Source organism: Podarcis muralis, chromosome 1 (assembly GCF_964188315.1).
Source record: "Podarcis muralis chromosome 1, rPodMur119.hap1.1, whole genome shotgun sequence".
In the NCBI taxonomy this organism is placed as follows: domain Eukaryota; kingdom Metazoa; phylum Chordata; class Lepidosauria; order Squamata; family Lacertidae; genus Podarcis; species Podarcis muralis.
This window is the reverse complement of record NC_135655.1, coordinates 136,721,534-136,749,416: the sequence shown is the minus strand read 5'-3', so window position 1 is coordinate 136,749,416 and position 27,883 is coordinate 136,721,534. Positions and strand designations below refer to the sequence as shown.

The 27,883-nt window shown below is 41.4% G+C and overlaps 1 protein-coding gene across 50 annotated transcripts in view; it reads left to right on the top strand.

Annotated features, from left to right (window-relative positions):
* The window catches only part of MAP2 (microtubule associated protein 2), a 291,706-nt gene that overhangs the window by 198,930 nt on the left and 64,893 nt on the right, over positions 1-27,883 (top strand). For 31 of the 50 annotated variants that reach the window (XM_077919568.1, XM_077919560.1, XM_077919532.1 and 28 more), the window contains 2 exons: positions 15,377-15,490; positions 19,733-19,810. The exons of 1 other annotated variant lie outside the window; for it this stretch is intronic. In XM_077919568.1, coding sequence (XP_077775694.1) covers positions 15,377-15,490; positions 19,733-19,810 — 192 coding nt within the window. 18 more of the 50 variants (XM_077919571.1, XM_077919605.1, XM_077919593.1 and 15 more) reach the window with 8 other exon arrangements.

Sequence of the window (27,883 nt, the reverse complement as noted above, 5' to 3'; positions counted from 1 at the left end):
AATTTCCAAACAGAAGCACTCCACCACTGTTAATTTTACAGTGACCTCTGAAACTGGCAGTGGCTCTCTCAAGGTTTTAGAGTCTCCTCCCTGGACTAGAATTAGACTAGGATTGACCCTTCTGCACTCCAAGGAGATGCTCTGGCACTGCGCTACAGTTTGCATCTAGGTCTTTTGAGAGAGACAATGTTTTTTTATCGCCTCAGCCATTGTCCAGAACAGCAACCACAAGAGTAACACAAACTCACAAACTCTCTTCCTCCCTACAAGAACAGAGTCAAGCTGACTTCCACAGGATGTCTGGCTAATACAAAAAGCTCTTTGTAAACTTTGACTTACTTTCAAGAAGCATTGTCTTAAAAGTACCTGCCTTCTGGACAAAATAGAGTCAAAGTTATATTTCCTCCTTCTTTATTTAGACCCAGACTTTTCCTCCAGATTCAAAAGTAAGAGCTGTTTGACAGTAGAATGGACTCCCTCAGAACATTGTGAGTTCTCTTTCATTGGAGGTTTTTAAGCAGAGGTTGGCTGGCTATCTGTCATGGATGCTTTAGTTGAGATTCCTGCATCACAGGGAGTTGGACTAGATGACCCTCAGCATCCCTTCTAACTCTAGAATTCTGTGATTCTATGGTTTTCCTATGGACAAGTTATCAATATTGAGCCTCCCTTCACTGTCCACATTAAACAAACATTGAAAGGTGAAATCCACATTTTTGTATCTGGGATATCTTCATTGGGTGTAATATCTGTAGGAAAATGGGTGGTTTAATAAAATAATTTTCTACTCTAGATTATTGCACTTATGCTTAAGAGCAATTGGAAAGAAATTAAATCATTGTTTCTTTTCCATCTGATTACCCAGACTCTTGAAGAGCCATATTTTAATGGTGTATTTGCTTTATAATTAAACAGAAAGAAACTGCAAATAATTTTTGGTTGGTTTACATACACTCTGCATATAAAATTTCATAGGTCAAAACAATGTTAGCATTCCTTTTCCTATTCCAGAAATTGTATGTGGTCAGTTAGTTAATTTGTTTTCTGCTGTGTAATCAGTTTCAGAGACAGAGTAGAAAGCATGCATGATGTATCAGAACTTTGCCAGGATATTTTGGAAAACCAGGAGAATTGCTTTCATTTGGGGGTGAAAAGAAACTGATACATTTATTTGCAAAATAAATTAAGAATCAGTAGATCTATGTTAGTTCTGTCTTTCTGTGGATAGAGAGAGAAGAAAAGCCTCCATAATCACCACTGGGCCAGCTGCAGCAAACTGTCCTTTGGCTACTGGTTTCTCCTTTCCCATAATAGTCTCTTCAGTAGCCCTTATGGCCACTATAAAATCTATCATAGATCTTAACCTCTGTCTAAGCATTTAGAAAATTTTATAAATCAAATAATAATAGCAACAACAACAATATATATTTCCATACTATTATTTTGCTATATATTATGTTTGTGACCAACCAAGAGAACTGTGTTATTGGAAAACCTATATAAATAACATTTATTTATTTATTTAATCATATCTGTTAGTTGCTTTTTGCTTAAAAAGTCAAACTCAAAGCAACTTACAAAAACAAACATTAAAAACCAGGAGAGAAACAGAAAATTAACAAGCAGATAAATTATATACATGCATACAATAAAAGATAAGTAAGCTTTACATTGGATTGATCCATGTCCATGTAAAATCCACTCGGTACTTTTTAACAGTACTTTTTAACCATCGTGCTGTCCAAAGTGCTGAATAACAAACCATCAGTCACTGTCACCTGTTGCCAAAACATACTAAATGGGACCTGCTGTTTATTTCCTTCCTCCCAGTATATGTATATTGGCAGTGCTGCTGGTGCACATACAAAAGCATAATTTGTAGGTTAAACCCAGTTGTAGGTCCCAGTCCACACTGGGGGGGGGGCACCTAGTAGGCTTTGAGCTATCACCAGTTCTGTGCAACTTAAAGTCAGAAGCCAGTAAGTAATCTTGCATGCAGTTGTGGTGCCAGCTTTGTATTTGTAGAAAATATAGCTGCCTTTTAAATTGATGGAACACTCTCTCTCTCTCTCTCTCTCTCTCTCTCTCTCTCTCTCTGTCTCTGTGTGTGTGCGCGCAGGCATATATGCTGACTTTGAGAGAATGATGAATTGCTGCTCTTCAGAATTTCATCTTTAGCAGGTTTTGAATGGTTAGCAGCAAACTATTTTTGTCTGGCCAAAACCCCCCTATTCTTATCTCTACTGCATTTTTATAAATTATTAGGCAGCATATTCATGGTCATGTGCAAGAGGAAGATGTCTAACTAAACATACTACCTCGCTAGTGGATTGAGAATTAATGCTTGGAGCAGATTAGCTGTGCAGCTGGTGCTGCATTGCGGGGCCAGTGGCTTTAGCAGTGTCTGTCTGGCAGTGAGAGCCTGAAGGGAAAAGGGGCACCATGCTGCTGCATCTTCATGTCACTCTCTTCTTAATAGAATGTGTCAGAATTATGCTGCATAGACAGAAAACGATTGTCAGTTATCCAACCAAAGGAATAATAGTAGCCCATGTTTACTGTGTGCTGTTCACTTTCCATTCTGTGCCTCTTTGTGGGATAATTTTTCAACATCCTTCATGTAGTTCATAAATACTTTAGCTCTAGATATGCTCCTTTTGATTATTTTTATTCTCCAGTTTTGAAATCAGTGAAATTCAGGCTTCTTTTGGCGGAGGTGACTGTTTCTTGTGCAGAATAGATAATTATTTAACTATGCTAGGGTTGTTCCTCTCTTCTGGCTCCCATATAGCTATATCTTTGCTCAATCTCTTACTTTACTTGTGACTAAATGAAGAGTTGTGTTTTCTCCATTTTCTTTTTTTCTTTCTTTTTTGTTATCACAACAACAACAACAACAACAACAACAATTTATTATTTATACCCTGCCCATGTGGCTGGGCTTCCCCAGCCACTCTGGGCGGCTTCCCAAAAAATATTAAAATACTATAATACATCAAACATTAAAAGCTTCCCTAAACAGGGCTGCCTTCAGATGTCTTCTAAAAGCCTGGTAGTTGTTGTTCTCTTTGACATATGGTAGGAGGGCGTTCCACAGGGAAGGTGCCACTACTGAGAAGGCCCTCTGCCTGGTTCCCAGTAACTTGGCTTCTCGCAGTGAGGGAACTGCCAGAAGGTTCTGGTGCTGGACCTCAGTGTCTGGGTAGAATGATGGGGGTGGAGACGCTCCTTCAGATATACTGGACTATAGATATAGTGTGTGTAATAAAAAGCCTTGCAATTGTTGCAGTCCATTTTAATCAATATAATAATTTTGATCTGCCTTTCTAATTGCTTCTCCACTACAGGATGGTATATTTGAAGCTGGGTTAAATAAATTTCCCTGGAGTAGGGGAATGGATGCTTTTGACTGCCTCCTTTGCTAGTAGCTTCTGGTTCTCCTTTTAGTGACACATACGTTATCGAGCAGAAGATTCTGGTGGACAATTTCTTGTTTCCAGGATGATTCTGGAACAGCTTTTGTGTTAGAAGGTTTGAGAAATGAACCATGGAAACGAGTCAGGGCAAGGAGCAAGGTCATCAGAAACCTTCTTCTCCCTCTTTACTTTTTGCTACTGAAGCTGCTCTATCTCAGAGAGATGGGTTGTGGGAGGGCAATTACTTTGCTGTTTTCTGTTGGAAAACAGAAAGTGAGGGTTGTGGCTGCTCTTACTAATGTTAATATAGTTATTTAAATGTATTAGTTGCTTATGAATATGAAATCATACAAAATATTAATTACAAAATGGATTAAGATCTCATTCTTAAAAAGTAACAGATATGATACTCCTGTGCCAGCTAACTCTGATCCCCAATTTCTGGTCCAAATTAAATGTCTTACTGTTCCTGAAAGATGCTCAGAAATATACTGTAATTTTTATTTACTGAATTTCCCAATTGAAAATCACCATCCTCTACTGGAGATCCAAAATAGCTAACAGAAACAAATTATATTGTTTATATTGCATTTGGAGTGTAGCAAAGGCAACATATGGAAGACACATACAAACCTGGACAGCTCAGTTGATTACAGCATGGTGTTGATAATGGCAAGTTTGCAGGTTCAGTCCCTGTATGGGGCAGCTGCGTATTCCTGCATTGCAGGGATCCTCAGGGTCTCTTCCAACTGTGAAACTCAATTCTATGAAACTCAAACTTTTAGTGGACTTGGGGAACAGCAGAGAGGAAATTGGTTATGATGGTGTTGCTGGTGCAAGTGTTGACCTATAAAGCCTTACACGGCTCAGGACCTCAATATCTTAAGAACTGCCTCTCCCCATACAAACTGACCCAGACCCTGTGATTGGCATCTATGCCCCCCCCCTTGAGAGGTTTGGAGGGTGACAACATGAGAACTGGCCTTTTCTGTGGTGGCTTCCAGTCTGTGGAATGCTCTTCCCAGAGAGGCTCGCCTGGTGCCATCATTATGTGTCTTTAGGTGCCAGAGAAAAACCATCATCCTTACTCATCCTTACTCAGGCCTTCAGCCATGAAATAATCTATGGCCTGTTAAATGTGTGTGGCAGGGACTGTTATTATGGTTATTTTATTATGCTGTTTAGTATTATGCTCTGTATTATGTTTTCATTATTATTATTATGCTCTGTAAATTATGTTCTTAATATTGCACATTGCCCTGGGTTCCTTGGATAAAGGGCTGTGTGTGTGTAAAAGTAATTCATTTTTGGACATTTTTTGCCTTCTTGCAATATCTGTTCACTTATACAGTACCGAACTAAGTCATACCCAGTGGCTCTACTCTAAGTCTGCAACCACCCATAGCATTTAAGGTTAGGAATTGTCTTTTTCATTTACTTGTGCGGTCACTATGACAGGCCAATCCATTAAGACTGATACAAAATCTCATGGCTAAGTTGTATAAAATGATGTCTATGTGCTGTGACTGGTATCTCTTCACACCCATACATACACATAGCTTTCTGCTGATCTAGAAAATCTTAGACCAGTGATTAAAATCTTAATCATCATGGACAAATCTCCTCCTGTCTCTTCAGTATCCCAGATTGTATGTGTATGTTTGTTTCAGAGCATTTACCTCTTGTTCTTCTGTCCTGCAGATTTCTAAAAATGTTTTTCTTCATCTTACAACTGCATTTTCTGTTCTCATTTTCCCAGTGTTATTGATGTCCATCCATTTCTATACTAGTCTACATTTTCACTCTTTTACAGATCTAATCTCTGCTTTCCTCTCTCTCTCTCTCCTCTCCCTCCCTCCCTCATTAATTCATTCTATCTCTGCTATATCCCTACTATATCCCTACTATAGTAATCCTCTTTCCTTTCTTCTTTAAGTTTCAGCTTTCTAACTCATAGTTTGTCACGCATGCAGCCTGCCCTCACTCAGCTTTCTTTGGTTGTGATCACAATGCTTCGTTTAATGAAGATGCTTCGAGTTGTTTATATGTAAAAAGGTAAAGGTACCCCTGCCCGTACGGACCAGTCTTGCCAGACTCTAGGGTTGTGCGCTCATCTTACTCTATAGGCCGGGAGCCAGCGCTGTCCGCAGACACTTCCGGGTCACGTGGCCAGCGTGACAAACTGCATCTGGCGAGCCAGCGCAGCACACGGAACGCCGTTTACCTTCCCGCTGGTAAGCGGTCCCTATTTATCTACTTGCACCCAGAGGTGCTTTCGAACTGCTAGGTTGGCAGGCGCTGGGACCGAACGATGGAAGCGCACCCAGCTGCGGGGATTCGATCCGCCGACCATGCGATTGGCAAGTCCTAGGCGCTGAGGTTTTACCCACAGCGCCACCCACGTCCCTGTTTATATGTAGCAAGGAATAAATTTTCTTTATTGTATGAGGAATATATTTAGCATATGCACTTAACTAAGAGCTGAAAATTACTCATTTCTTTTATTGTCTAAGAGTCTACCTTTGCCAGCTATTAACGCTGGTTGCCCAGGAAACTGCTCTGCACCCTGCTGTGAAGTTTGACAAAGAGCATTCTGAAATTGTTTTTATTTCCTGATATCACAACCGTGAATATAACTAATTTCCTTATCACCACTGCCTACAGGTTTAGTCTAAAATGTGGGTAAAAAGAAGGAGGGGGAGGAAGAGAAGGTGGTAGTGGAGGAAGAAGGTAGTGTTTCTCTCTTCAAATCTTTCCAGTATTTGACTATTGTCCTGAAATGTGCATGTTATTCAATCTCATATTAAATCTGTTTCCAGCTGGAGATGGTATGGACCAATTTACCATCTGACTGTTGTTTTCCTTTTTTTCTATGTGTAGAGAATAAGGGCCATAGTAGATGACATGTTTTTGTCCTGTTCCCAGATAAAGTGGGGGAATCTACTATTTTAGGCAAAAAAGAACTATGGAGGGGAAGGGAGCAAAACCAGCCCTCTCCCCTGCCTTACCTTATAGCACCAGTTTTTGTCCTGTTCCCAAATAAAGTGGGGGAATCTACTATTTTAGGCAAAAAAGAACTATGGAGGGGAAGGGAGCAAAACCAGCCCTCTCCCCTGCCTTACCTTATAGCACCAGTTGTCCATTATTATTATTATTATTATTATTATTATTATTATTGCTTCTGCATCACACTGTTGACTCATGATCTACGAAGACCCCTAGATCCTTTTCACATGTACTACTCGCAAGCCAGATGTCCCTGACCTTATATTTGTGCAGCTGGTTCTTCCTGCCTAAGACCGGTCCCGTTAGCTAGGGAACATGGGAGTTGTAGTCCCAAAACATCTGGAGGGCCGAGTTTGCCTATGCCTGGTATAAATTTACATTTGCCCCTACTGAAATTCATTTTGTTAGTTTGGGCCCAGTTCTCCAATCTGTTAAGGTATCTTGAAACCCAGTTCTGTTTTCTATGGCATTAGCTACCTCTCCCAGTTTGCTGTCATCTTCAGATCAGATTGTTGTTGTTGTTTAGTCGTTTAGTCGTGTCCGACTCTTCGTGACCCCATGGACCAGAGCACGCCAGGCACTTCTGTCTTCCACTATCTCCCGCAGTTTGGTCAGACTCATGTTTGTAGCTTCGAGAACACTGTTCAACCATCTCGTCCTCTGTCGTCCCCTTCTCCTTGTGCCCTCAATCTTTCCCAACATCAAGGTCTTTTCCAGGGAGTGTTCTCTTCTCATGAGGTGGCCAAAGTATTGGAGCCTCAGCTTCACGATCTGTCCTTCCAGTGAGCACTCAGGGATAATTTCCTTAAGAATGGATGCGTTTGATCTTCTTGCAGTCCATGGGACTCTCAAGAGTCTCCTCCAGCACCATAATTCAAAAGCATCAATTATTTGGCGATCAGCCTTCTTTATGGTCCATCTCTCACTTCCATACATCACTACTGGGAAAACCATGGCTTTAACTATACGGACCTATGTTGGCAAGGTGAGGTCTCTGCTTTTTAAGATGCTGTCTAGGTTTGCCATCGCCTTTCTCCCAAGGAGCAGGCGTCTTTTAATTTCATGACTGCTGTCACCATCTGCAGTGATCATGGAGCCCAAGAAAGTAAAATCTCTCACTGCCTCCATTTCTTCCCCTTCTATTTGTCAGGAGGTGATGGGACCAGTGGCCATGATCTTCGTTTTTTTGACGTTGAACTTCAGACCATATTTTGCGCTCTCCTCTTTCACCCTCATTAAAAGGTTCTTTAATTCCTCCTCACTTTCTGCTATCAAGGTTGTGTCATCTGCATATCTGAGGTTGTTGATATTTCTTCCGGCAATCTTAATTCCGGCTTGGGGTTCATCCAGCCCAGCCTTTCGCATGATGAATTCTGCATATAAGTTAAATAAGCAGGGAGACAATATACAGCCTTGCCGTACTCCTTTCCCAATTTTGAACCAATCAGTTGTTCCATATCCAGTTCTAACTGTAGCTTCTTGTCCCACATAGAGATTTCTCAGGAGACAGATGAGGTGATCAGGCACTCCCATTTCTTTAAGAACTTGCCATAGTTTGCTGTGGTCGACACAGTCACAGGCTAATAGTTCTCTCATATTTTTCATCACTGCCTAATCGAAGTTCATATTTAGCAAATTTACAAAGTAAGATTTTGATTCAATATCCTGTCAGCTTGTGATTTGTATCAAGTAGGATTGCATGGGGGGCTGACAAAGTGAAAGCCCAGTAGAATTTGGTTTTCCCCCTTTGTTCTCATAAAGTTCAAGAAATATGAAAGGCCTCATCCTTGAGAATGATGCAAAAAGCAGAATGTGCACTGAATAAGCCTGGAGGGGCATCCAAGAACTTTATTTATGCCTAATTCAGCATTTGTTGCTCTCATTCCAGAAATAAAAGTGAAACAGCCAAAGTAAATCAATGCATAACCAATACACATTTTGAGAGCTTTACATTGAAGTTGGCTGGATTCCCTTTTCTTTCTTTTGCCTTAAATATCATTTGAATCCCTTGAACTTTAACTGAACCATAAGGCAACTGTGAAGTTTAATAGCTACCTTCCAAAGATTTGACTTACCCATTGGATTTGCTATTTATAGGGTCCATTAGTACCAAATGTCTGGGTTGTTTTTATAGTAGTCATTAATAGTAGAAATACTGTTCTGCTGCATTGACTGCTCCTCCTGTGTCACCAAAAATATCCATCAAAATAGTGCTATGAACTGAACCTGACTTGATAGCATTCCTGGAGGTGATTTTGTTTGTTAGTTTGTTTGTTTGTTATGCCTTACATTGAAGCTTCCATTAGTCAGCAAAGCAGCCTCTCTTTGAGCGCTGCCCCCCATACGTACTTTAACTTTTAGCCATTGTGACCGGGTCAAAGAAAGTCTATGGTACTTAACAGTTGTTGCATGGTGCAAGAGCAAGGCTAAGATCTTGATAGTACAACAAGGCATGGTCTGGATGATTGATGGCTAGTGGCCATGACTGAAGTAAAGACAGCTTCAGGAATAAAATGGGATCAGTAGTCAGGGTGTCCCTGTTGGAATGTTGATACAGAAAACTGTTGGAAACAAGAAGCCAAGGACTGTAGCTAAAGAATTTGTTTGTGATGCCAAGCTCTCATTTGGCAGCACCCTCAGAAGCATTTCTAGCTGTCTGCAGTAGATCCAGATTTAAACCCACAGATCTGGAACATCACATCTCCTCACTATTGCCCACTGACAGCGGCCACAAAAAGTTGGAGAAAATTCAGAGAAAATTTTCAGTTGTCCTTCTTTTAGAGGGAGAAAATGGGAGGGGGGTCCCCAGCCTGTGACAGCCATGAGGAGTATATCTGAATGGGTGATGGAAGGGTAAGGAGCCGGTTTCTGCTATGAAACAGTTCAGGTGTGTTCAATATTTGATCCAACTGGTTGGAGTTTTTTTTTACAAAGGTTGAATTGAACTTTCAAACCACGAAGGTTCACCCAGAATTTGGAAGTATCTATAGATGAAAGGTATTCCACAGAAAAAGGACCACTGCAGAGAAGGCCCTTACTGGAGTTATTGCAGATTAATTTCTGCATGGCTAGAAGTGTCACCTCCTCAGGGAATGAGTTGGAGTGTAAAGAGGGAGGCTCTCTCCCAGGCAGCCTGCCCCTAAGCTGTTCAGGGTCATAAAGGTTAGCAAGAAGACCTTAAACTCAGCTTGATGGTGAATAGAGCCCCAAAGACACGTGTTTTGAAACAGTTATATTCTGCACACGTGGTAGTTTATAATAAATACTAAATTGCAAAACTGAAAAATAAAATCTAATATATAACAGGTTTTTTTTTTTTAAAAAAGGATGAGGAATACAAGTGGTCATATTTTTTTTTTAATATTTTATTAAGGATTTTCTTGTTTTACAGAAGTGTAGTGTCTCGTTTTTTTTTTTTTTCCGTTTTTTTTTCATGTAACATTTTTACAAATCCATTTCATTTGTTGAGGCATTAGGGGGAGAAGAAAAAAGAAGGAGAGAAGAAAAAGGGGGGGTGGAGAGAGGGAAGATGGGTGGGGGTGGGGTCGGGTGGCGGTGTTTCTGTTATGTTTAATGTGTGTAGAGTTTGGTGTCAGCGTTGTTTGTGTTGTTCACTTGTGTTCCTTTGGTGGTGAGAGAGGTTGGGGTTGGCCTAGGGTGTGATTGTTTGCTTGTGATTGGCTGTGGTGATCTTTGTTTTCGTGTGTGAGTGAGGTGGGTGGGTGTTTTGGATCAGGTTAGCCATATTGATTTGTATGCTGTTGGTGGATTATTGTCATTGTCCTGTTGGGCTGTGTGTGTGATAAAGGGGAGCCATACCGGGGTGAAGGTGTCTTCTTCTGTTTGTCCCCGTGTCAGTTTCAGTTTATTAGTTAATTTTTCTAGTAGGGCTGTTTCCCATACTATTTGGTACCATTGGTCCATGCTTACTCCTGACAGGTCTCTCCAGTGTCTGGTTATGGTATTTCTGGCTGCTGAAAGCAGGTGGGTTATGAGTTCTTTGTGGTGTAAATGGGCATTGTTGTCTTGGAAGATGTTTAGTAGGGCCAATTCTGGGGTGATGTCTATTACTTGCTTAGTTATTGTACATATTTATTGTATGGCTGTCGTCCAGAATAGTTGGATTTTGGGGCACTCCCACCACATGTGGAGGTATGCGCCTGTGGAGGTGCACCCTCTCCAGCATTTTGGTGAGGTTCCTGGGTGTATTAGCGCTAGTTTCCTTGGTGTTAGGTACCACCTGTTGGTCATATTGTATTTATTTAGAGAATTTATACACTGCCCTTCAGCCTAAGCTCCCACCAAACATCTCTGACAGATGAGTCATTCTGCTAGATATTGTCTCTTTTTCACCCACTCAGTATTTTTGCAAACATATTCGTGAATTATTAACAGCAGTTTGGAACTACTATAGAGTGACTTGGCAGCTGTACAGATCTCTGCTTGGCAGATTCTGTGGATAGAATCAGAGCCTACAGGGTTAAGAGGCTCTGTGTAACGCCTCACATTCTGGGCGTGGTTTACTGAGGGGAGTGTGTCTCAGTTCTGTTTCGGTTTGCTCCGGAGAGGAAGCAAGATGAGTGCTCGGTCGCCAGGAAAGATTTAAGAGTTGTTTTTCTACACGAATAAAGGCTGTTAGAAGATAAGAAAGACACCGTGCGTGTAGCCTGATTTATCACAAACACAGAGCAACAGTAAAAGCTGCGTATACTCTGCTTGAAGTAGCTGGACCGGAGAGGTGAGCAGAAAGCGCTGAGGGTGGAAGCGTGTGGGCTCGAGACGGAAGCTACAAAGGCTACAAGGGCTGTGGCCACAACATTCCAAACATTCCAGAGATTCTGGGCACACTGTTGATCTGACACTTTTGTCTCTGCTGACTGAAGTCAATAAAATTCTATTGCTATCAACTGTCCCCCTACAAATAATTCAATACAATAGTAAATTACAGTGGTGCCTCGCAAGACGAAATTAATTCGTTCCACGAGTTTTGTCGTCTTGCGATTTTTTTCGTCTTGCGAAGCACGGTGTCGGAAAAGTTTTGGAAAAGCTTCAAAAATCACCAAAGTCTTCAAAAACCTCAAAAAAGGCTACCACACCGCGTGCTATGAGTTGCTCCTCGAAGTCAAGTCGCAACTGTATTAACGGTGTTAAGAAAAAGGAAACAAACTTGCAAGACGTTTCCGTCTTGCGAAGCAAGCCCATAGGGAAAATCGTCTTGCGAAGCAGCTCAAAAAACAAAAAACCCTTTCGTCTTGTGAGTTTTCCGTCTTGCGAGGCATTCGTCTTGCGAAGTACCACTGTATTGCCAGTTGTGAGAGAAAACAATAGTACATGTTAAATGCCAGGAACTAAGGTAAATATACACTTCCTACTGCCAATCCAGCAGCTAAGACAAGTGATAATGCCATTTTTATATTTTGTTCCACAACATGTAAGGTAAAGGTAAAGGTACCCCTGCCCGTAGGGGCCAGTCTTGACAGACTCTGGGGTTGTGCGCCCATCTCATAGAATCATAGAATCATAGAATCATAGAATCATAGAGTTGGAAGAGACCACAAGGGCCATCGAGTCCAACCCCCTGCCAAGCAGGAAACACCATCAGAGCACTCCTGACATATGGTTGTCAAGCCTCTGCTTAAAGACCTCCAAAGAAGGAGACTCCACCACACTCCTTGGCAGCAAATTCCACTGTCGAACAGCTCTTACTGTCAGGAAGTTCTTCCTAATGTTTAGGTGGAATCTTCTTTCTTGTAGTTTGGATCCATTGCTCCGTGTCCGCTTCTCTGGAGCAGCAGAAAACAACCTTTCTCCCTCCTCTATGTGACATCCTTTTATATATTTGAACATGGCTATCATATCACCCCTTAACCTCCTCTTCTCCAGGCTAAACATGCCCAGCTCCCTTAGCCGTTCCTCATAAGGCATCATTTCCAGGCCTTTGACCATTTTGGTTGCCCTCCTCTGGACACGTTCCAGTTTGTCAGTGTCCTTCTTGAACTGTGGTGCCCAGAACTGGACACAGTACTCCAGGTGAGGTCTGACCAGAGCAGAATACAGTGGCACTATTACTTCCCTTGATCTAGATGCTATACTCCTATTGATGAGGCCCAGAATTGCATTGGCTTTTTTAGCTGCCGCGTCACACTTAAGAGGCCGGGGGCCAGCGCTGTCCGAAGACACTTCCGGGTCACGTGGCCAGCGTGACGAAGCTGCTCTGGCGAGCCAGAGCCGCACACGGAAACGCCGTTTACCTTCCCGCTAGTAAGCGGTTCCTATTTATCTACTTGCACCCAGGGGTGCTTTTGAACTGCTAGGTTGGCAGGCGCTGGGACCGAGCAACGGGAGCGCACCCCGCCGCGGGGATTCGAACCGCCGACCTTTCGATCGGCAAGCCCAAGGCGCTGAGGCTTTTACCCACAGCGCCACCCGCGTCCCTAGCTCCACAACATGTACTTTGATCTAAATCAGCTATTTTAATATGATGATACTGATGGTGACCACCATAGCATTAAGCATATCAGTGACATCTATTTTTATTGGCTTTGATCCAACCTCAGCATGTGGAAGCAGAAATTTTGCTCACAGACAGGGATGTCACTGATAATGTCAGCAGCTGTAGCCTTCCCACCCCAATGTTGCCTCACATTTTGGGGAGAGGGGTTGTGTGGAGCAGCTAGGTGGGTAAGTGGGTATTTAGTGAGACAGACATAGGTAAAGGTAAAGGAACCCCTGACCATTAGGTCCAGTTGTGGCTGGCTCTGGGGTTGCGGTGCTCATCTTGCTTTATTGGCCGAGGGAACCGGCATACAGCTTCTGGGTCATGTGGCCAGCATGACTAAGCCACTTCAGGCGGACCAGAGCAGCACACGGAAACGCCATTTACCTTCCCGCTGGAGTGGTACCTATTTATCTACTTGCACTTTGACGTGCTTTTGAACTGCTAGGTTGGCAGGAGCAGGGACCAAGCAATGGGAGCTCACCCCATCGCGGGGATTCGAACCGCCAACCTTCTGATCAGCAAGTCCTAGGCTCTGTGGTTTAACCCACAGCACCACCCACGTCCCGAGACAGACATACTCTTGTGCAAAAGCACTTTCTCAGGTGTTTCCATTTGTCCAAGCAGAATGTGGCTCTAAACTTTATTGCAGACCCTCCCATTGCTCATAAAAACTTGCATGCTGTGATTTTATAGCACTGTGTGGGTCAATTTGACATCTTTTATTGGACTGTTTGTATATTGGGAATGTATTTTGAAAGCAAAGTTTTGGCATATTTCTCCTTTGATACCATTTTCTAAGTGGCAGAAAACAGCAGCAAAGGAGAAAACAGAGGGGATGGTTTAAACAGTGTAAAACATGTTCAGGTGTCTCTAGAGATGTTAGTTTTAGTAGAATTACTGAGGACCATGGTTGATTTTAAGATATGCAGTAGGGGAGGCTTATAAGGAATGAAATCCTAACTCAATGACTCTAGTCATTGAGAAGATAAAGGAAGTATATTCCTGTAGCTTACCTCTCCACCTGCCTTGGTCTTGTGGGCTGCTTAGGACACCTTGCTCAGGAGAAGGGGACTGCAAATGAGAAATAGGTCTTATCTACTTGCTAGGTGGTAACCCAGAAAACCAGCCCCAACTATGACCCAGCAATTGGAAATGGTTTCAGGCTTCTTGTCCTTCCTGCAGACCTCAGGTCAGGTGCAGCTGAACAGGCGGCAGCATGGGAAGTGGAAGGAAGGAATGAGACGGTTGAAAGCGAGGCTAGGAACTGGATGTTACTGTAAGGCTTGGTTGCTGATGAATTTAGGCTTCTTCAGAACCTAAGATTTCTCTCACTGGACCTTCTCAAATCCCCACACACTGATGATAAAAATGGCACTGCCTTTATACCTGATGTTCATCAAGTGTGTGGGGATTCAAATATAGAGATGGTGTTGCTTGGTCAATGGACTAGCTTTCAATGGTCCTGCCACCTCAATCTTTGAACATTTTAAACAATCAGGAACAAACTGCCTGGCCAACTTGTGTGTGTATGTGCTTTTTGGGTCTTTAGCTAGGAAAGCATGTGGGGAAAGTGTTTTCCCTCCCTGATATTTCCTCCTTCACACTAATTGCTTTAGCTGATGAGGTGGTTTTCACACTGAACTTTGCCCCCACATATAGGGCTGTCAATCCTGGAACTCAGATATTCTGGTTTCTTCTTGGGTCTTGGGGGCAAAGGCCTCTGGAATGAGGATGGCACCATGTAGTTTTTGGTGGATTTTGGGGTGGAGTCCTTTGTAAAAAGCCATCTATCCGTCTAATGGGCAACTGGAGGGCAAGATTGCCAATTGCAATGCCTTTTTAAAAAAATCAGTTGGAGACCTTACCCCAAAACCTGCCAAAAGACAACAATATGCTCCCTAGACCCACTAAAAGCCTCTGAACTGGCTCTTGACCCAAGTTGACTCACCCATATTCCATCCAGAATGTTTTTCTCTCTCCAAGAAGTGATAACTCAGATGTTCTGCTAGGAGTAGGAACAATGTTCTTCTGTTACATAGCTGTTTTGAATAGAAATAGAAGGTGTACTCTTGCTATGCAGAAGAGCCTTCAGCTCATAGTAGATGCCCTGTGTAGCTGGGTTATTATTCTATCTAACTTAGGATAATGGCCATTCCACCCTTGGGGGTTGCAACTGTTGGTAATGATGTTCATGTGAGAATCCAGCCTTCTAAATTATCTGTCTAAGCAATCTACTGAAAAATATTTTAGAAGAAAGCAGGGATCCTAAACCTGTTGTAGATCAAAACACATTGAACGCAATAGGGTGACTGTAGAGACTGTAATTTCAGAAGTACCATCTTAGTCTGTAATCACAGTTCATGCAGGGTGCCTTTTAAGCACATGTATATTTCCCTATATCACTTACATTAATGTGCTTTTGTTTGTCTTGTTGTTAATCTTACTACTGTCCCAGAAGAAGTATCCGCAAGGATAGTCCAAGTAGTAACAGCTGAAGCTGTGGCAGTCCTGAAAGGTGAACAGGAACAAGAAGCCCAGCACAAAGATCAGCCTGCACCATTACCTTTAGGTAAAGCAAGCAATCTCAGCTGTATTTTGTGTTACAAACGTCAAGCTTTTGCACTGCAGCTGTGGCCTAGATTTTTTCTTATTTACTCGTTCATTTATTTTAAGTATTTAAGAGCTAAGATGCTGACATATTCACATTATTCAAGAGCAGGCCTTCTATCCACATGATCACTTGCTGCAATTCTGCTTATTGCTTAAAAGTCACAAGCTTTGCCAATTCCAGGCGCTTCCACACTAGGCTTTTAGTTTGGAAACTGCAGTGCCTCATACGCTTACTTTCTCTAAGGCATCCACATGATGTTGGTGTCCAAGCATTCTCATCCTATATTTTCTTTGTGGCTCTTCCATCTTTTCTCTGACTGCAGAAAGTCCATTTTTTGCAGAATAGAAGAGTAGCACACTTTCTACAGGTGTAGAAGTCTTCAGTATTTGTCTTCTGTCTTTTAAAAAGGATGAGTTGTTCCCCATTGAGGAAGTCAACACACTTTGTTTATAACATTTGTGCTGGGTGCCATTTTATTACCCCATTTTTGTTCTTTTAAATCAATCTTTTAAATATTGCTAAAGCACTTTTCCACCTATATATATATGTATATTTGAAAAAATGGAAAAGCAATAGCATATCATATAACATTATTGTAGTATAGTGTTATAGTACTCGGCTACGAGTGATCGCCAGAGAAAGAAGTGCTAGAGCACCATAATAAATTACCAACAAAATGGATTAAAGATTATAGTAGTTTTGTTAAGGTTTAAGAGATAGAAGACAGGGTGCAGCACAGGGAAGGAAACAAACATCATGAAAAAGAGGGTGGGAAGGTAAACAGCATTTCCATGTGCTCTGGCTTCCATTACAGTGTCCCATTGCGCCCGAAGTGGTTTAGTCATGCTGGCCACATGACCCGGAAAAGCTGTCTATGGACAAAGGCAGGCTCCCTCAGCCTCAAAGCGAGATGAGCGCTGCACCCCATAGTTTCCTTTGACTGGACTTAACCATCCAGGGCTCCTTTACTCTTTTACCTTGATAGATAGATAAATAGATTGATAGAGATAGATAGATAGATAGATAGATAGATAGATAGATAGATAGATAGATGATAGATAGATAGATGGTAGATAGATGATAGATAGATGATAGATAGATAGATAGATAGATAGATAGATAGATAGATGATAGATAGATAGATAGATAGATAGATGATATAGATAGATGATGATAGATAGATAGATGATGATAGATAGATAGATAGATAGATAGATGATAGATAGATGATAGATAGATAGATGATAGATGATGATAGATAGATACAGTGGTGCCCCGCAAGACGAATGCCTCGCAAGACGAAAAACTCGCTAGACGAAAGGGTTTTCCGTTTTTTGAGTCGTTCCGCAAGACGAATTTCCCTATGGGCTTGCTTCGCAAGACGAAACATCTTGCGAGTTCTTGTGAGTTTGTTTCCTTTTTCTTAAAGCCGCTAAGCCGTTAATAGCCGCTAAGCCGTTAATAGCCGTGCTTCGCAAGACGAAGAGACTCGCGGAACGGATTAATTTCGTCTTGCGAGGCACCACTGTAGATGATAGATAGATAGATAGATAGATAGATAGATAGATAGATGATAGATAGATGATGATAGAAAGATAGATGATAGATATAGATAGACAGATGATAGATAGATAGATAGATAGATAGATAGATAGATAGATAGATAGATATAGATAGATAGATAGATGATAGATAGATAGATAGATGATAGATAGATAGATAGATAGATAGATAGATAGATAGATAGATAGATAGATGATAGATAGATAAGTAGGTAGAGCAATACTCCTGATCATGTGGGAAATCCATTGTAATTCTTCTTGCAGCTTACAGTAGAAGAGCAGTGACAGGAGCTACCCATGTGGAAATAGCCCCTGTATCATGCAACATTTGAGGGAAGATGGAAACATTCCCTGATCCAATTTTCCTGACCTTTGCTTAATGCTTGAGATTTGTCTTTCAAATTCTGATGTTTGTATTTAGAGTACTCCTCCCTTCCCCAGCATTTAAAGCAACCCAACCTTTTTATGTCAATCTATGCTTTTACAAAAAGTCTTTCCCTCCTGCTCAGCCACATGTTTTGCCCACAGTTTTATTAAAGGGTGCAAAATGCATGAGGGTCATTTCTGATGACAGAAGACCATCAAGGTTTCAGAGTGCAGAGAGTTCTCTGTAGGGCAGAATAAAAAGGTTACATACAGAACAATCCTGTTTCCTGACCTGTGCTGCTGGGGAGAGCTAAGATGTAGTCCTGCTCCACTAGGCTGGGGTGGCAAGGGGCTCCGCTGATGTGGAGGAGCCTATTTCAGCTGCTGCAAGCATGAGCTGTTGACAGGCTACCGCAGGAATAAGGCCCCGAAACAGGGCCAAACAAGACCAATGAAAGATCCACTGGGTGCCAAGTGAGTTTAGCTGCCAGGGAGGAGCCTGATCCAGGCTTCTCTCTTGTGCCATTGTGGAGAAAAATACTGCCCCCATCCTCTACTCTGGTCAGCATGAGCAGCAGGGCTTTGGAAAGAGCAATGACTCCACTCATCCTGGTTATGAGCTAGGATTGCTTCCTGAATTATCAGTTGAATACAGAACAAGGTTATATAGCTAGCACAAACAACGGATTGTATCTTATGGTAGCTTTGCACTTGCAAGAAGCACTCACTCAAACAATTTTATCCAATTCCAAGTTCTACCTAATGCAAAACTCAAAAAGCTGTACTTGGGGGATGTTCTTTTTCCCCAGGGCAGTATTGGATATGGCACAGAAGACTGCAGTAGGTTGGGGTAACCAGTGAAAATTGGGTGCTTTGCCTTGTGCATGTGGAGGTTCTTTCTTCTAAGCACAAAGCCGCCATTAGATTCAACCCATTGTTTGGTTCAAACAAGCAAATGGAGCTTTAGCACATGTTTTAAGTTCTTGCTGAACTGCATTGAAAAATATCTGAGCCCTCATAGTAAAAGTTGCCATTGCATGCACACACCAAAATAAGGAAACAATGGTTTCCCTACAGTATGCATTCTGTGCTTGAATGTGAACATTCATTGGTGTATGTACTTGTATAATGTATCACCACCACCACCATCTTTTGTAATAGAATGATTTTGACTTTTACACTGTTAATAGAGACTTAACTTATCTACATGACATCACAGATATGTTGAAGAAATTGCTAATAGGCATGCACTGTTACAAAACCATTTTCTGTAATCAGGTATAGCGACTCAGAAGCATAGGCACAACTCTTCCAAACTGAATCATATTTAAGCCCTGCTGAGATCAATGAAAATGACTTAAGAATATACTGATTTTTCCCACTGAAACAAATGGGCTTTAATGCTTAACTTTGGCAGAAAAATGCTCAGGCTTTTAAGAGGAAGGTTTAGGAAATGTTCCATGGGTCTTGTTCCCACTGTATCTGTGGTTTTGTCACTATCCCACTTTTGTGTTTCATATACTGTAGTTGGGCATTGGAAAGGAAGTTAGTGGTAAAGATTTCTGCTTAGCTGTGGGTCAGCCTTGAGCTGGCAAAATTCAAGATTTGGCTTTAAGCAGTTACAATATGAAATTAAGTAGGTTCCGGAGAAAATAGGATTTAATCATTTATGTAAGCAATTATACGTTTATCCTTTCAGATACCTGTAAGTGAATTAAACATGTGGTTGGGCACCTCTATGTGATGTTATTTCTCCCCTGAATGATATTTTAAAAACTCTTCCCCTCCTGCTTTTGGCTTGTGAATGTGCTTTTCTTCAAGGCATGTAAGAATTATCAGGTCAATCATTCAAATGGCTTTGATGTAAACAAAAAACACTCTAGTATTTATGTACAACTTTACTAAAGAAACAAAAACAATAAGCTATTTCAGTAGAATTATCAGCATAATGCTACATCATCTGAATCGAGTGGTTACTATTGTTGGTATAAGACAATGCAAGTCTTAGATCCAACTCAATTGAAATGTTATAATATGCTGCCAGGTAACTGTAATGCAGATCAGCCTTCCCCAACCCGGTATTTTCCAGATGCTTTGGGTCACAACTCCCATCACCCCCCAACCAGTGCTTTGCTGGCTTGGACTGATGAGAGTCCAACAACATCTGGCAGGGCTACCAGGTTAGGAAACATTGGCATAGATTGTCCAGTTGTCATAACCTGGTCTCAAAGCAGTTAATTGTTGTGTCTCATTTTTACTGTTCAATCTCTAGCAGTTGAAGAAACAGCTAACCTGCCTCCTTCTCCGCCCCCATCACCAGCTTCAGAGCAGACTGGAACATTGGAAGAAGGTAAGAATTCCCTTGGGCGTTGCAGAGCCCATCTCTAAGGAGAGAAACCCAGGAATCCTAATGAGAGAGGTAGGAGGATGGCCTGTCAGCATTAATTTAAAGGGCAGCGAGCATTTTCCCTAATAGCAAGTTAGCAGTTCCACATCGCTGTAAAGCACAAGCAGTACCAATATGTACATTGTTATGTACGTATCTATATATGCTTATGGTGATATTTGGGAATGTATATTAACATGAATACAAGTTTCGTTGCGCCATTGAATAGATATTCCAAATGGCTTTGAAAAGATTCTGGTACCTTGAAGAAAGGGCAGGAAAAATTGTGGCCTTCTAGATATTGTTGGATTACAACTGCCAACACCCCTGGCCAATATTGGCCAGGCAGACTCATGCTGATGGGAGTTGGAGTCCAAGAATATCAAGAAGCCCTTTGGTTCCACAGCCCTCTTTTAAGGCTTGCAGATAGAGGATAATTCCACTTGGTACAATTTCTCTTATCACTGACTACCTGCGATGAGAAAAGCTGAACTTGGAAAAATGGTTACAGCAATCTCTCAAGTTCTGGACTAGGGAAACATACTTACTACCCAGTATACCCAACTATAGAGGATGCAAAGGGCATCTCCTAGCAGTAGGAATGTCAATGTATTCTGGCAGCCCTCAAGACAAAACACAATAAAGCTTTTTCCAGCGCTTTATTTCCATGCTGGGAAAAGGTTCGTTTCTTGAATTAATTTCTTTCCATCTTTCTTTCTGCTTGCTTTATATCTGTTTTCTTTTAAATTTAGACATGACAGGTAATGTAAAACATAACAGCATAAATGTAAAAAACTATCGTAAGATAAATGTGAATTAAGTGCAATTCTGTTCTGAGGTTATTAAATGCTACCATGATGTTCAATATCTTCTTTCTCTTTCTGTATTTTTACATAGCCAGTGAATATATGCTTTACCTGAAACTTTTAAAAGCACAGGAGCATGTCATGGGGTTGGGGGGAAATGGCAAGTCCTCCCTGATAATAAAATGAGTAATATTCTTACTATTTTTTAAATTGAGATTTGTTTGGGGGGGGCGGAACTAGACTCCTGGGGTCAGCATTTTTTTCAGATTTTACTGCAAACCATCATTATTCTTGTGAATACCTTTGTGGGTCCATGAATTTGTGTCCAAGTGCTAAGCTCTTTTTAATTTGGTGAGATTTAATATTGGAATAAATTTGATGTACCTGTGCCAGGAAGGGGGGAATGTTGATCCTCTAAATGTTGAAATGCAGCTCCTCTCATTCCTGGCCATTTGCTCCAGTGCCTAGCACTGATGGATGTTGGAGTCCTGCAACAGCTGGCAGACCACAGGTTCCCCACCCCAGGCCTGTATTGTAGAACCCCCTAACTTCAGCAGCCCCCATCTACAGAGCTCTGCAAACCTCTGTTGACAAAGAAATTTGAACATGTGCTTAAATCAAGAGACCTCTTAGTCACATGTTTAACAAAGGTTATTTCAGCCAATAGGCTGTAACTGGAGACTTGATTTTATATTGCGCATCTGTTACCCACCATTTCATTATGTTATTAAGGTGACACTTTGGGGAAACTTTGTAGTCACAGTCTCTGCTTCTAATGGATGTTAGAGAGTATGAAAAGTTAGAGCTGAGCTTCATGTGCAGAAAAAACACATGATATATTCCTCCCGGGGCTATGCTACTTCCCTGTGGAAGGGAAGAAACTATGTATATTTGAATGCTCATGTTTCTGCATGCATGTTTGGGTTCATAAGTGTATACGTACCTATAATCTTAAACATACATATAGCCATAAACTGAAACTTCCCTGTATGTGAAATGTTACTTAAGGAGAGTAATTAAACTTCTCCTTTGCAGGCAGACTTTCCATAGGAAAGGAGCTTTTAGCATGATGCAGAGTGTTAAGTCACTTGACTATGCACTTGAAGGGCTACGGACCCAGAAGTGCTGTACTGTGTGTATATGAGCCCTTACCCTTCTTCTTAATGAAAGTACTAATTGTAATATGCAACCTTGTTATTCAGTTAATGCCACTGAAAGGAGTCAAGTCTCTGCTATGTTAGTGGTTTGAGATTGCTTTAACTCACCACAAAATCATCTTTCATCCCGCTCCTGGTACTGCGCGATGTGGGAGCCAGTTTTATGTTTTGAGAATTAATTAAAGAAGTGCAAAACTGGAAATAGCATGCTGATCCACCAGCTGTACTTACTTGTCAGACATCAATGTGAAAATTAAGGACTAAACCATTACCTACTACTGTACTCCTGTGTGCACTAGGCTCATCCACACTTACTTTTTGCCCTGCACTTTCTAGACACAGGTCCACTATTGAAAGCTCCATGTCAGAGCAATTTCTTCTTCTTCTTCTTCTTCTTCTTCTTCTTCTTCTTCTTCTTCTTCTTCTTCTTCTTCTTCATTCGCCCCACTGCTTCCCCAGGAACACCTGGTGTTTAACATTGAATTGGAGCAAATGGCAATTAAGGTTTTCTGCAGATTGCCATTTACTCCAGTTCAGCACCGGAGAGCAGGTTTTTGCGGGTAAAGAGCTGGGAAGAAAGAAAGAAAGAAAGAAAGAAAGTGTGGTAAGTGTGGATGAGCCCCTGAGTGAGCATTTTACGTTGACCTGTAAATTGCTTGCACTGGTACAATTCAGAGCTTGTGATGTGATGTACCCATGTTATCTAAAGTGCTCACTTTGAGAAAATAGAACATCCCACATTGAAGGGTTTGTTTGGGTACCTTTCTATCTCAGAAGCACCCTTTTAACATTTTTGATAACCCACCAGACCTGCTGATTACAGTCTAAGATACCAGCATAAAATTGGCTTTATGTGGTAGTCATTAATGTTAGTGCTGTGGCTTTTCTGCTGGTTTTCGTTTTGTATAAAATGAAAATTGATTGATCTCCAGGAATGTTAAGGCTCTCTAATGAATTTAACTGCCAGCTACCTCTTCTGTGTGTTAGTATTTCAAAGAGATGAAACATCTCCAGGTCATTGTGACTCAGTAGATCATGTTGCTTCCAGTGCTACAGCTAGCAATTTATACTGTATTTCTGTTTTATAAAAATCTGTATAATAGAGAAAATGATGGTTATAAAAATTAACCAAAGAGCTGATGTTTGTGCAGGATTCTGAAGCTATGATGCATATATGTTTATTGAGTAGTGTATGTTAATATATCATTCAAGCTTGCTTTTTCAAGTTAACAAACAACATTATTTCAAAAGTTTGTTTTTCCCCCAGCTGAACAGCCAAGTCAACCATTTTTATTCAAATCTCCCAAAATAAGAGGTTATAACAATCTAAGCAGAGTTAATCACTTTTAAAACCCTTTTGTTTTAATAGAAGAGTTAAATATCAGTAGGATTTTTATTCATAGCCAATGGCCATTAAAACATACATCACAAAAAACCAAGAAAGCTGAAGAATAAGTCAAACATACACACTTACAGATTTGCAGATTATCAAAACTTTAAAAATCTGTTGACAGTCAACAAATACAATGCAATATAATTTTAAGCGTGTTTATGCAGAAGCATGTCCCACTAAGCTCGCTCAGCGTGGAATTACTCTTTCTAGGTATTTTATCCTGGCAGAATAGTCCTAGCTTTCCAAGTGGTCGCTGCTTTCTCAGCCGCAACACTGAGAGCAAAACAACATTACTTTTAAGTACCATTGCAGCTACGACAGTCTTTCTCCCAGCAACCACAGCATCAGCACTAACTCTCACCAATCACAGAGCAGCATGCTCATAGTACCTTACCCTTAGCCAGGCGTGGACTAAGTCCGTGCTCACGATTTCAAGATAACATGCTCATGCAGCCATTCAGCACCCTGCAAACAGAAGACGCTGCTCACCAGACAGAAGGATACAGTGCCTTTCCAGGCAGCATAAACAGAATGTGGGAATGTACTGTAAATCTTTTTCATTGAAATAAGTGAAACTTCAGATTGTTTAACTTTGGCAGTATCATGCATATAGTCCAAGACGCAGTGTGCTTCACCATTAATGGGTAATCATAATTCGAATGTGCTGCAAGGTATCTATGTGTTGTGTGTGATTTTATTTTATTATTATTATTTGTAGAAAAGGACTGGAGGGTTGTCAACAAACATGTTCAGCCAAAGCTCATTTCTTTTTCTGTCTCGAAACAACTTGCTTTCTTATTTGTTTGGTGAATTAATCTATATTTAGGGTTATGATCAACTAACTTTTACTCAGAGCGTACTATTGAAATTAATGATGACTAAATTAGTCCCTCGGGACGTGGGTGGCGCTGTGGGTAAAAGCCTCAGCGCCTAGGGCTTGCCGATCGAAAGGTCGGCGGTTCGAATCCCCGCGGTGGGGTGCGCTCCCGTCGTTCGGTCCCAGCGCCTGCCAACCTAGCAGTTCGAAAGCACCCCCGGGTGCAAGTAGATAAATAGGGACCGCTTACTAGCAGGAAGGTAAACGGCGTTCCGTGTGCTGCGCTGGCTCGCCAGATGCAGCTTTGTCACGCTGGCCACGTGACCCGGAAGTGTCTTCGGACAGCGCTGGCCCCCGGCCTCTTGAGTGAGATGGGCGCACAACCCTAGAGTCTGTCAAGACTGGCCCGTACGGGCAGGGGTACCTTTACCTTTACCTTAAATTAGTCCCATTTATATCATTGTGGGACTACTCTGTGTCTATAGCTTTGAAAACTGCATGCAGTGAGCATGAGCCACAGGCATCTCAGGACTCCATTGCCCATTGTGACAGAGGTAGTCCCATTCTCCTCAGTGTCAGGGATTGTTGCATACATACAGCATTGAGGCATGTACAGAGCATTTTTCAGTACTGATGAAAACACACCCATCTATTCATGTCCTTCTCCATTAGTGCCTCATACTCCCTATGCATGCGAGTGCACATGCATACACACATGGGCCCCAGGTCAAACGGAATGCCTGTGAAAAGCTTTGCTACAAAGGAAGTGCAACTGTTGTAGTCTTATTTGCTATTTGTCCTTTCTTCATGTTCCCACACCTGCAGAACACACAGTATCCCCACTTAACCCATGCACCATAACCCATACCTCTGCCATGGATTGAATTTGGGTTGGGATTTATGAGAAGTAGACACAGGTGGGTTATTGATTTGCATCATTAGAAGCATTTGGGAACATACTTCTGCTTAGCGTGGAATTTGGATTGAGCACAGGAGACGAGACTGCTAACACTCCATTCCTTTCCCCACAGCATTTTGATGGTGGTAATTTTGTCAGCAGGTTGCATAGTCCAGAGTAGGAGGGTGATTTCCTTCAGTCATCCCGGGGTGGGAAATCACAGTGTAGCAGACATGACAAAGGTAGATGTGGCCAACCAAGCAGCAAACACAAATTAGAGAGACAGAGAGACAGAGAGAGGTTTATAAGGCAAATCTGTTTCAGAAGAGGGAAGGATTTGCTGCTGCAGCTTTCATTGTTCTATTTTGATAACTTGCTTCACCTACATAAAAGAATGAGTGGGTCTGTTTGCAAAGCACTAGGAGGTAAGAAACCTAATTCGATTTTATTAAAACTATTTTGTGCATTGAGAATACTGTAGCAGGATTTCTTTTTTCAGGGTATGGATTTCCCCCCGAGCAGTGTTGAATACATTTAATCAGCCAGAGCTGGGCAAAGGGATTGGGTGCTGCCTTGCACAGACAGCTTACTCTTTGTCTGCTGTATGCTTTGTGAGATCAAGCCTGGAGTGTGCACCACTTTAGGTATAAAAGCAAGAATAAAAATGCTGAAGGAAAAGGACCCAGGATACAAGATCTTCATTTATAATTTATGTCTTTGAGGAAGGATTTTGAGACCAGTGAGTGTTTTACAAATTGATAAGAGCTATTTTTTTCTAAAAGAATTAACACTGATTCGAATGTATTCTGATCTCCCCCCAGCCCCCTTCACCCCGCCCTGCTGGCAACAGATATCCAGCAGCTTGAATTTAAAAATGCTTTCTATAAAAATAGTTCTCTGCTAGCTAGGCTTCAATCATTAGGCTGTACCAGGACAGTCCCAATTCATTTCAAAGAGTCTTGCTACAGCATATATTTTAAAGAGTACCTACTACAATGGACAAAAGAGCTGTATGATTTATTTATTTTTTTGTTACAACAATTAAAATATAACACATTCAAATGTACTTCCAGTACATTTTCATTCTTCAGCAATTATGCCATATGGTGGAGGTCTTAAGTAGCAATATATGACCTTGAAAATTTAACATTATAAAGCAAACTAAAGAGGCACAAATTGAGACCCCTTCATTGTGTTGCTATTTTGCTGCATTTTAGGCTAATTCATACAATTTAATTTGATTGTCATAATCATGCCATTCTGGGCCATGGCAAAGCATCATTGGGTCTTGCATCATTCATTGAACTGTATCTCCCATGTAGATTACTCCAGCTAGGAGTAGGAATAAGCTTTCATACATGAAGGATTGCTTGCTACCTCCTGGGGGGAACAGTCTTGGAATCAGGATGTCTGTCAAAAAGGATTGGAAGCAGTGAGGGAAGAGTAGTTTGGACTGGGCTAACCTACATACTACATAAGTGGTACTGGAAGTCTCTATAAGGAAAGGAAAGCCACACAGGCATTTTTTGGGTGGGCTAGAACATCTTAACTAAAGCACCTTTCTCAGCTATCCGCTTAAGAATTCATATACCTTCAGCACCATTCCAATGGAGCTGGCATTGACCCAGGACTTTGGGGTTATGCCCACAGATTGGTTTGCAGACAGCTTCTCCATATACTTGCCCTGCAGCGCGTCCTTTTGCAAATTCAGCTTTTACTTCTTTTAAAAGAAGTTAAGTTCTAATTCTCTGCATAGGAAACATGGATGGGGAGGCTGATTTTAAAAAGAATGAAAAGTTGGGGAGAAAGCTGGCACTCCCTTAGAAGTGAAAACACATAACTTTGTGTGTGCGGACCAGCAGAGGATGAGCAACTCTCTGTGCAGCAGCATCTCTTTCCACCTTTTATTCTGGTACAGACACGTTCATAAAGAGCAAATGGAAGAGCACTTGCTTTTACTGCTCCGTGTAAAAGCCGTTGACCAGTTAAGGTAATGACATCCTAAAGTGAAATTATATACTTGTGTTGTGTTTAGAATGAAAATACATTTGTGGGGGTGGATGAGGGAGTGAAGAAATCTGCATAGCTTCCAGCTTGAAATGCACTGATAGAATCATAACTTTATACAATGAATAATAAAAAAGGTTGATAAAGCAAAGTGAAGTCCTTGTACCCTGTGAAACATCTGAGTTCCACCTTTCCTGAAGCAGTCACCTGTGGCATCAAGGAACTTCATTCGCGTCCCTCTAATGGCAGTGCACAGAACTGCCCCTGGGAAAGTAATGAGAAAAAATGGGTGCACTCATGCAAGTCTTTAGATCGCGTGAACTACACTTGAAAATAGCAATTACCTGTTTCTGGTTTGCTTTTGCATTGTGTGTTAGCAATAAGTGGAGGAAGTTGAAATGTGAAAATAATAATTTTTGTAGGTTTTTTGTATGTTGGAGCAAATCCTGGACAGTAAGCTACAAAGGAAGATCAGCTGAAGAGGACCTCTGCTGAATACAGCATTCAACCAGATACCAACTTTCAAGCTTTGTGGATGCTTAGTCAAGCTTTAACTTTGTTTCTAGTCTTCCCAAAAGCAAAGCGTGACATAATGAGTTTACTTGTACCACTGTTCAGTAAGAGGAGATTGTGATGCTTAACCTCTTTGTTGAAGTGAATTTGTTTGTTATCTTAAAAGAAAAAGAATTCATTTGTGGCTCCTTATATACTGCCTGTTTTTTGTCAGTGGCTAAGACAGTTCTTGGGTTATAATAGTCTGGGATAATAGTCTGGAATAAGTAGGAACCCCTATATGGTATGTGTCTGCAGTACATAAAGTTATCATTCAGTAGAGGAAGGTGCAGGGTCTGATTATAAGAGCAACTCTTTAAAAAGATACTCCTAGGGGCCATACCTGATGTGATGGATGCAGTTACATTTGCTGTTCAGATGTCTGCCTGTACAAATATAAAGTAATG